This window comes from Lipotes vexillifer, unplaced genomic scaffold, assembly GCF_000442215.2.
Source record: "Lipotes vexillifer unplaced genomic scaffold, Lipotes_vexillifer_v1.1 scaffold920, whole genome shotgun sequence".
NCBI lineage: Eukaryota > Metazoa > Chordata > Mammalia > Artiodactyla > Lipotidae > Lipotes > Lipotes vexillifer.
The window spans coordinates 1,971,259-1,981,628 of NW_006783413.1; the positions used below are offsets into that span (position 1 = coordinate 1,971,259).

At 44.2% G+C, this 10,370-nt stretch overlaps 1 protein-coding gene across 8 annotated transcripts in view; it reads right to left on the bottom strand.

The window, feature by feature from the left end:
• The window catches only part of PAX5 (paired box 5), a 188,732-nt gene that overhangs the window by 167,459 nt on the left and 10,903 nt on the right, over positions 1-10,370 (bottom strand). For 7 of the 8 annotated variants that reach the window (XM_007456001.1, XM_007456000.1, XM_007455998.1 and 4 more), the window contains exons 2-3: positions 7,674-7,839; positions 2,267-2,464 (exon numbers count right to left, since the gene is read on the bottom strand). In XM_007456001.1, the coding sequence (XP_007456063.1) occupies positions 2,267-2,464; positions 7,674-7,839 (364 nt within the window). The remainder of the gene's footprint in view (positions 1-2,266; positions 2,465-7,673; positions 7,840-10,370) is intronic. The other variant, XM_007456002.1, reaches the window with a different exon arrangement.

The following is a 10,370-nucleotide window of genomic DNA, read 5'->3' on the forward strand; positions in this document are numbered from 1 at the left end:
AACCTCTTTCAAGTACCCCCTTCATAGCCTTCACCACATCTGTAATCACTGTGCTCTACTTGCTTCACATGTTTCTTTCAAATCACTTACTTTTTGACTTAGACTTATTTTATAAAGCAATATTAGTTCTTTACCATAAATGATGGGGATAGTTCATAAAGTTCACACTCACTGGTTTCCAGTGCTAGTTATATTTTTCTAAAGTACATTAAAATAACTTCATCACAAAACAGTTTTTCTCCTTGTATGACAGAAGATAGAAGTTGGGGCCCTGAAAATGATTTATGCTTGTCCCTCAAAGGCATTTTCTCACTGACATTAGTTGCCACTGTTTAAAGATATAGAGATTTCATATACACAAACGTACAAATACATGCACACACAAGTCCTAGTTTCTGGCTCCTCTTTAAGAATGGAAAAAATATCTGGCTGCCACCAGGCCCACATTCCTGGCAGCTTTCAGCTAGAGCCGAGAGGCAACTGCCCCTTCAATAGAGCTTGTGTTCCTAGTTTGCCACAGACCGACCTTCCCCTGTTGCCTTATGCCTGGGCCACTTCCCTTGTTGCATCATCTGTCTGACCCCATATTGGCATTAAGGTTTGTGACCCCCACGGGCAACCTGAGGTATCTTTCAAACCACACGTATAACCTAGATTGAAAAATCTCGGGGCCTCCAGAGCCTGACCACCAGTTTGCTTGCTAGAGGCTCCTCTGCAGAGCAGGCTGACTACTCCTTCACTGATCTCAGCAGAGCAGTCCTCACTCCATGTTAGGGCTTTTGGAGACACAGGTAGGCAGAAAAGTCATGTTGCTTTGTGTCATGGAAATCTTTAAAAGAGCTGGCGATAGGGGACTCAGAAAGCACATGAAGCCACTCATAAGCCAGAAAAGAAGAGGAGTGATGCCCCTCAAACCCACCACAATAATTGCTACCTCTCCAGCAATTGTGTACCTATGGTGGACTGTCCAGACTTCTCAGTGAAGGCCAGAGTCCCTCCCTGGACAAGGAGCCCCTCTAGAACAGAGACTAAGAGACCATATGCCTGATTCCCCTCTCTCTTCGTAGCACCTTGAAGGATGTCAGAGCCAAGGTAAAGGTTTGCTGAGAGAAGAAACAAAAAACAGGCTAATGTTTTATGAAATAGCAGGACTCAAAACACCAACACAGAAAATCACACAGTGATTCTGTGCATTTGAGTCATCACAGAAGGAACAATGTCAGGACCAGAAGGGGATCTGGTCTGATCACCTCAGTTGCTGGGGGTGAGGGATCCCCTATGCCCAGACAGGCTCTGCACTGACAAGAGCAGGGCGTGGCCTTGGAGAAATGGGAACTGTTCAGGTTTTCAGGCTGCTGGCTTCCTTTTTCTTTGTGGGTTTTAGAGAAAAATCAATCATTTCTGTCATCTCACAACTTCATCCTTGACTTTATGGGTTTCAATGGAGCTGAGACAGCACCATCTATGGTAGAAAACTTTCCTTCAGGAATTCAGTTTTGAAGCTCTGAGAGCTCTGTTGGATGCACTCTGGACCAGACTGGAAAAAAGAAGGAGCTCCCAAGAAGATCCCCAGCCTGGTACTCATGGTATTTCTCTGGATCTTTCTCCCCACCGGTGAGATTCGGGGCAACTGGGGAGAGGGCAACCCCCTAACTCCACAGCATCTTAGCATCCTGGATGTCACTCTTGGAAATCACAGACCCACATCAGCACCACCAAGGTCCTGGGCTCTCAGAGAGAGGAATAGCTTTGTCAAGGTCACACTGAGTTTGTGGTAGAGCTGGCACAGGAGCTAAAATCTCTCAACTGCAAGTCTGGGCTCTGTTCCCCACACTCAATAGCTCAAACTCTGCGCAAACGGGAGGCTGGGATTTTCCTCCTGGGAAGCCCTGAGGTGGACCAGTGCCAACCTTGAGGATGGGCTTGCAAGGAAGTGACATTTGTGAAGGCCTAACAGGACAATTCACTGTGTGGTGCTTCACATGGTGAAGGGAGTGATGGAAATGACTCTGGGCTTAGAAGAATCTGCAGCAGCCAGAGTGTTGGCATAGCCTCCTCTCCCTGGGCTTAGGACGCCTGCCCACTCTGGAGAGAAGAGAGGGTGATAGAGCGATCCATTCAGCCCCATTAGCATCCCTCCTGTCTGATAACCCCTATGGAGACTTGGTGAAAGGAGAGACCGGATCTTCAGGAAAGGCACATGCAGAGCCCCCAGTATCCCCACCCAACCCAGACCCCTAGCCTCCCACAGGCACCAGCCCCTCACCTGTTGATGGAACTGACGCTGGGCACCGTGTCATTGTCACACACCCGTTCCGCCAGCAGCCGGTCCCTGATCTCCCAGGCAAACATGGTGGGATTTTGGCGTTTATACTCAGCGATTTTTTCCACCACTTTAGGTGTGGCAACCTTTGGTTTGGATCCTCCAATTACCCCAGGCTTGATGCTCCCCGTCTCATAATACCTAGGACCCAAGGAGAGAGGAGCTTAGCCATGAGAGACCTGGAAAATGGGTGTTGGTAACAAAATAATGGATTATTCTGTCCAGGAAACGTCCAGACCTGTGCTGTCCAGTACGTACCCACTAGCCATATGTGGCTTTTGAACATTTAAAATGTGGCTTGTTTGAATTGAGTTGTGCTATAAGTATCAGATACACACCAGGTTTTCAAAACTTAGTTCAAAAAAAAGTAAAAATCTCATTAATGATTTTTCTATTGGTTACATATTGAAATGATCATCTTTTTAATATATTGGGTTAAATAAGCTATAGAATTAAAATTAGTTGTACCTGTTTCTTTTTCCTTTTCTAATGTACTATATTACTAGAAAATTTTAAATGTCATGCATGGCTCACATTACATTTCTATTGGACAGTGCTGGTCGGAATGCTCTGCATTAATTAATTAATTAATTAGTTAGTTAGTTAATTAATTCTGTCACATTTATCTACCATTGACAGTTTACAGAAATCTTTCAAGTTGGTTTTCCCCTTTGATCCCCACAACACTTCTAAAGCACATAATTTTGAATTTCTAATTTCTAAAGCACAAAATTCAGTTTTGAATGACTGAATGAGTGAACAAATAAACAAATAGGTCTCCATCTACAGATATAAACAGAGATCCATAGAGGTTAAATGGCTTGCCCGGGGTCACTCAAGACCCAGTGGCCAAACTAGGACTGTGGCCCAGCCTCCTGAGCTACAATTTCCCCAGAAAGCTGCCCTGTGCCTTTAATTTGCCAGCTCTCCCATCCCCTAGCAGACTCTTTCTGTGAAACTGTCCCCCAAAGTGCAACTTCTTTTTCCATAAGAGATAAATAAGAACGCTGGTGTAAAATTAAAAAGTGTTGGATTCCAGAATTAACTAGAAATATGAGTTACGTATAAGTCAAAACCCAAGCAATCAGAAAAACAAACAAACAGAAACACCCAACCACAAGTCACCGCAGCTCTTCCAGGGACCGCCCCTGAGGTAAATCACTGTTGCCAAGGGCATTTCCATGCTATCAGCTCTTCCTCGTTAATGCAAATAGGATGTCAGAGTTTTACAGTAAAACCGAGACCAGGGAAAAGAGTGCCATGAAAGAATATTTCAGGGGAAAAAATTACTTGATTCCTTTTCTGAATCTGAGCCTTCACTGGACGTCTCTCTCAACATTTACAGAGGAATTCTTGACTTCCTCTTGCAAAGATTATCTTGCAGTTGAAAAAAATTTTTAATGAAAAAGACATTTTAGAAATTGCTGGAAAATTTTAAACCTAACAAGAGTTTATAATAGGTAAGGGAAAGCGGTGATTCTCCCATGTGATGGGTGGGAAAGGTAACCCAGAACAATGACTGGTTACATTTAAAGAGATGCTTCTCAGCTTGGGTAAGTCTGGTTAGGGCCAAGTTAGTGAACATTCTAGAAACAGACGAAATAATTTGGGACCAGTGATGTGGAGGCGCAAATTCTGTTTTTCACTAAGAAGAGTGAGTCATGTACAAATTTGGACCATAAAGCAAAACTCAATCTGTGCTCTTTCATTCTCTAATTGCTAAAAATTTGTTATTAGTCACTAATAGGTTTTAGAAATATGCAAGAAAATACGTTTTTGCCAAAAGTCTAAAACAAGTATCTAAATCAAAGCACACAGCAATCTCTGCAGATGTGGCAGACCCTTTCAAATTTACAACAGAAAAATATCTGTTACTATCAACACAACAACTCATTATTTAGCCAGAGTGCCTTAAAGTTTACAGAGTCTTCCTTGAATTATCTTCATCCTCACACCAATCCTGAGAGGCCAGTATGGTTTTATAGAAGGGAAAACTGATGATCAGAAGATCAAGTACCTTGCCCAACTCCCTTCTGCAACTGAGAAGCAGTCCTGGGCTTTCAAACCTGACTCTGAATCCAGTGCTCTTTGCACTAGAACAAACTGCTGCTTTAGTTGTAAAAATTAAAATAATACTAATACTAATACTAATGATCCCATGCAATTGTAGAGAGTTCTACTGTTTACCAGGCATTTCCATATGCATCTTGTCACTCATTCACTCACTTAATCAACAGTCACAGAGGGTCTGTTAGGACAAGGCACTATCTTGGGGCGGGGGTTCAGACACACAGACAACCCTGAGCTCAAATATGTTAGCTGAATGGGACTGCAGTATTCATGCAGAAACTCTGAGAGGGTGGCAGGATGAAACCTCACCCCCCAGCACTTGTCCTGCTTGCATGGCTGTGGATGGCAGTGCCCATGGCTCTCCATCCATCCCACCTTAACACGGCCAACCATAGGAGGCTTCGGTCTTGACACAAGAGGTCTCTGTCTTCCTTTTGACTGACACATGGGCCAGGCACTTAGAAGGTAGCCCTGTCACTCCAGAAAACCCCAACTGGCAACTGTGTCAGACTAAATAACCACCCTTTCATCTCAGCAAAACAGCCACGCAGCACTTTGGCTTATACACAGCAAGACGAACAATAGCCACTAACACACAGTGCAGTTCGGCGCAGAGAACATTAGTTTGAGAGTAAAGAGGTGTAGGTGCCAGTCAGTGGCTCTAATACTAACTCGCTGTGTGACCTTGACCAGCTCAACCGCTCTGGGCCTCAGTTATCCCATTTATATAATAAGGGGAGGATGTTCGCCCTGCCTACCTTGCAGGGCTGTTGTGAAGACAGAAATGCAGAACGGTTAAGAAAAAGCTTTGTAAAACGTAAAGAGCACGTGTTGCAGATTAAAATCCTCTGAGTGTTTACTACTGTGTAACATACGACCCAATTCCAAATGGCCTGAACCTCCCAGCCAGGCTCCAGTGAAAGAAGACAACAGCCCAGCTTTCTGGGTGGATTTAAATTGGTCTCACATGCCACCGGGCTGTACCCCTCGAGCCCCTCCAGAGCCTTGAGCTCTGTGGACTGAATGCCCATACTCCTGGCAGATCGCCACCTTTCCGAGATGACTCTGCCTGCCCCAGGGACTCTGCCTGCCTTGCCATACAGCCTCTGAAAGCCACAGCCACCACACACCACACGCTCTCGCCAATCTGTCACCCTGTGTGTGTCCATCAAATTCTTTGGTGACCAAAAAAAAAAAAAAAATCAGTGGATGGAACAACCCCAGTTAAGAAATTCCCAGTCACACTGTTTTAGGGCTGAACTTGTTTCTTAAAAGGCAGTTCTAATTAGAGTGACATTTTGTCCACTGTGGTTCTTAGTTATGAAAATAATGAGCTATGAAATTCCAATTTATTGTTGACAACTTAAACGGCCAGGCCCCGGAGTGGCGCGTAACTTCCGAGTGCCACTCCACCTAGTGACAAATCTATTCCGGGCCGCGGGAGGCTGCCGGCTGGGCTTGGGAGGGTCACTGTCTCTCTCCTTCAGTCCTCCAGGGAAGACGTGGAAGGCTCCCGGGCACCAGAACATGAGGACTCGGCATCTGGATGTCCCCTCTGAGAAGGGCTCAGCATCTTGCCCTGAGAAGATTTCAAATAGCAAGCAAAATGTCGGCTCAGCAAAGACATCTCGGCAAAAACAAAGGAAGGGCCTCTTTTTTCTCTTTCTCTCTACCTCCGTACAATGAGAAGGCTTCACAAGAAGATATCTAAGATTCACTCAGAGATGGTCTAAAATATTTTTCTTTTCTCTCTCTTTCTATCTTGTCTTCATTTCTCTTTCTGTTTCTCTCTGTTTTTAAATCAGTCCATTTCTTTTCTGTTTTGTTTTTTCTTTCTCTTCTCTTTATCTCCCTTTCCGCTAGTATTTTTCTTTTTCCTTCGACTTTCACTCTCATCCCCCTGCCTAAAATCACCATCTAACAAAAACACCACGCTGATGTCCTGACCTTCTCCTTGAACTCGGGCTGGGGCTCGTTTGCTGCTGAGTGCTAAACAGGAGTGGAGCGCACAGCCTCCATGGCTAGAGTGACCTGGTTCGGGCAGGGGCATAAGGAATAAACAGGGGGATATGGTCTCTAAAGGGGCTGCCATACCCCTGGCCCTGAAACCTCTTCTCTCGGCCTCCAGCAAGTCTCCTCAAGGTTAAATACTGTTGTTCCCTCCATCTGAGAGGATGTCTTAAATTCCAGCCGATGGAAGAGAAAGAGTAAGCAGAAAATCACGATGGCACTGACATACTTCAAAATATTTATTTTCTATTCAGGCGCCTGTTCTCAAACCATAACGCAAGCTACAGGCCAAAGGTTGTTTTCTGACCTGGCAAGAGAAATCCTGAGAGAGCATTGACAGCTAAACCCGAGAATGTTCCTGGCTGCCAGGGCAGACCTATAACAACTTCACATGCCTGGAAACACACTTGCAGCTTTGGTTTGTGAGTACAGCGAGATGCAGATGGTCTTGGAGTTCTTAAGGCCTCTTCCCAGCCTGAGTGCTGGCTGACTGGCTAGATGGACCTGAGTCAGTCACTTCACCCTGTAGATTTGTCTCCTCATCTCAAAACAAGCTTCCCTGGACCATCTCACCAGAGAAAAAAAACAGGCGCATTAAGAGGCTGCAGAGCCCTCTGGGAGAATTGGCATTGTTAGTATTTTGCTTGCAGCAAATCGCCGGGTCAAGTGGCACCTTTCAAATGTCAGATTTGAGAGTTAGTGTTTGTTTGGGGTGTGTTTTTTTTCCCTTCTCTAATTTCATATATATTTAGGATGCCTGTCACTATGAAGGAAACAAAACATACAGAAGGAAAACACTACAGCCCAAAATAATAAGGTAGATGATAACCCAAAACTGAAAATGACAGCTGACTTTTAAAAATGGAATGTGCTTTTTGAAAACATTAAAATGAAACATTGAAGTCTGGTTATGTGATTTTATAACTTGTAGATTTTCCACCCAGCCCTGCTCAGGCCCTGAGCTCACCAAAGATGTGTAAGGGAAATTCCCAAGAACCTCTTACTCGTGGGTTCTTTGGAATAATTCACCAGGCTTTCAGAAAACACGTCACCCTCTTATCTGAGTCACCCCATTCCACAACAGGGGTTTCCTGGGGCTACTTTGAATTGAATGGCCTCAAAAGGGCTTTGCAAACTCCAAAGTGCTAGGCATGTTGAGAGAAGTGCCACCATGATTCTCACTATGACACTGCCACGTTGGACAGCTTCTGGGTCATGTTTTAGGTCATTATTTGAAAAATCAAGGGAAGCCTGAAGCGTCTGCCTTTACCTGCCAAGGATTTTGCTGACACAACCATGGCTGACTCGAAGCTGCCTGGAGATGTCGCAGGGCCTGACACCTTGATGAGCAAGTTCCACTATCCTTTGGCGGACTACATCTGGGAGTGGCCGTCCATTCACAAAAACCCCCCCAAGCTGATTCACTCCTCCATGTCCTGAAACAGATCAGAAACAAAAGGCAAGAGAAAGGGTGGTTAGAACCAGTCACACAGGAGTAGAAACACTGCTTTGCGCACCCAGAGTCCCTCTGATCAGAAATGGCTGCGGGCTGGCTATCTCGAGCCTGGGGTCTGATCACGCAAAATACATGAACACCTCAGATTGCTTTTTAAAATTAACCTTAGCCTTTGTCCTTCTTCAGCCAGTCAATTGGGCTATTGATAGCAAGCATCTCCATACTATGTTTCCTTTAGTTACTAGCATTTTCTTTATAGTTTTTTTAAACAATGGAATATATGAAGACCTCAAACTATACCAGGGACAGAACTTATTATATACATGATGCTGAGGTCTAAGATAGATCCTAGGGAGAAAATACATTTCAAAATGCATAAAATTTAAAGAGATTTTTAAAAATGAAACTCTTTCCTTTTAACAAATATCTTTAAAAGTGAAAAGGACTGCTCTAATAAAGCTAGATCTCAGGGGGGGGGAATATTTTTTAAATCAGCAATCTGATTCAAGGGCTAAGGACTTTGAAAAACATTTTTTTAATAGTATCTGCAGATTACTGAGACAAAACCCAACCATTGCCATGATAAAAACCCTTTCTTTAAGAAGATGCAACTCATACCTCAATAAAGATGGGAAAAAAAATAAACAAACAAAAAAGGTGAGGCTGACATGCAGACTTGACCACTGTACCCTCTTAGAGCACACGAAAGAAATGGGTCAAAGGATCACATTTCACTCTAGTGTATCAGGATTTGTTATAAAGGAGTTTCCCTGGAATTTTTGGAGTGTTTTGCAATCAACAAGCAGCTTTAAGTTGGTTCAGGGGAAATAAAGAAGCTGGAGGCGGCTTCTGAGTCCCAGGTTTTACAAGGGCTCTGGGATGGATTTTAAGTAAAAAGAGCTCGGGAAAGTATCTCCTGCACCCAATAAGCTCCCTTCTCTTACATCAAGGTCCATCTGGAGAGAAACAGGGATCTAAGTAAATGAAGAGCCAAACCAGTAAACACAGAGTGATCCAGTGTAGCAACATCATTGACCTTGTAGCTGTTAATCAGCCACTAACTGACATCACTGAGGACTGTCAAAAGCCAGAAGCCAAGTCCAAGCATTCACCAATGCTGCTGGCAGCTCAGAGGTCAAGGAGGGGGAAATCTCCTCCTAAACTGGGACTTGACAGGGACTTGACTGTACCAGGGAAGCCAGGGCATCTCAGAGGTCACACACACACACACACACTCCAACTCTAAAACATCAGATAGCCACCTCATCTCAGCTATTCCCCCCCAGCACTCAACTACTATCCATGTTCATGAACAGTATCTGAAATAGAGGGGGAAACACTACCCATAACATAAGCTATTTCCTAAAAACTGTCAAAGCTATTCACTGAAGTTTACCATGAGAGTCCAAATTGAATATTTCCCCAAATTTTCAAGTTCAGGTTGATTTCAAGGGGAAAAAAAAAACATTTTATAGGTGACGACAGTACTTAATTCTAGTTCTAAGCTGAATTTCTTTTTTGGTTTTCAAAATGAGCTTTAAACAGTTTTAATTGTTCTAAAATACTCCAGACATAAGAAAAAGGAAAACCATCTTGAATAGAATTTTACAGTTAAGAACACAATTGCATAGATCATCTAAAACAAAAAGACTGCAGCCACCCCTAGTCAAGGGGCTTAAGAAAGCTTTGTTCTGGGGTTGGGAGCACCTAATAAAAAAGAGTTACATGGATCTTTCAATAATAGGCTGGATTTAAGAGGCAAGTAAATTGGAAATTGGTACAAGCTTATCTGAGAGAACAGAATGGAAGCTAAAAGCACCTAGCACACTTTGGAGATAACCTACTAGTCCAGGAATTGGAGCCATCTGTAATGGCCTGCTCCCTATACTACTGGCAATTGAAATTTTCTGCCCAAAACACAGTGGCAAACTTCAGAGGACTTAAATTCCAAAAGCAGTCCTGCAGGACATTTGTGAGCTTTGCGGACTGTTTGTATCATGGAAAAAAACCTAAGGGTCAGACACTCTAGGTGACAGCAGGTCCCCACACCCTCTAGTCTTGACCTCAAAGGCCAGGCTACCAATGCTCTTGCAGAGTCTGATCCACATATCCACAGCTGACACCAGACCCAGGATGACCTGGGGACCCCCTACGTCCCTCAACTTCCTGGAAAGGCCCCCAAACCCACTTGGCCCTCTGCCTCTCTCCCAGTCCTATCTATTAGAGCATGTCAAGGGTGGTGGGTTGGTGATTTAAAACTGAAGTCTGAGAAGTCAATGTCTCTCACTTACCCCAAGACTGGAAAGAAGTGAAACCAGAAACCCGAGAGAAGTGAGGCAAGAGGACGGGGAAAGAAATCAGGAAAAGAGATGTGAGGGCAAGTGTACAAAGAGCGGGAACTCAATGAAATGAGACACACAGCAAGGAGAGAGAGCCTGGAAGGGAAGCCTCAGGTTAGAAATGAAGAGGAGGAGAAAAAGGAATGGATTGGCCAGAATGGGGGGGGGGGGG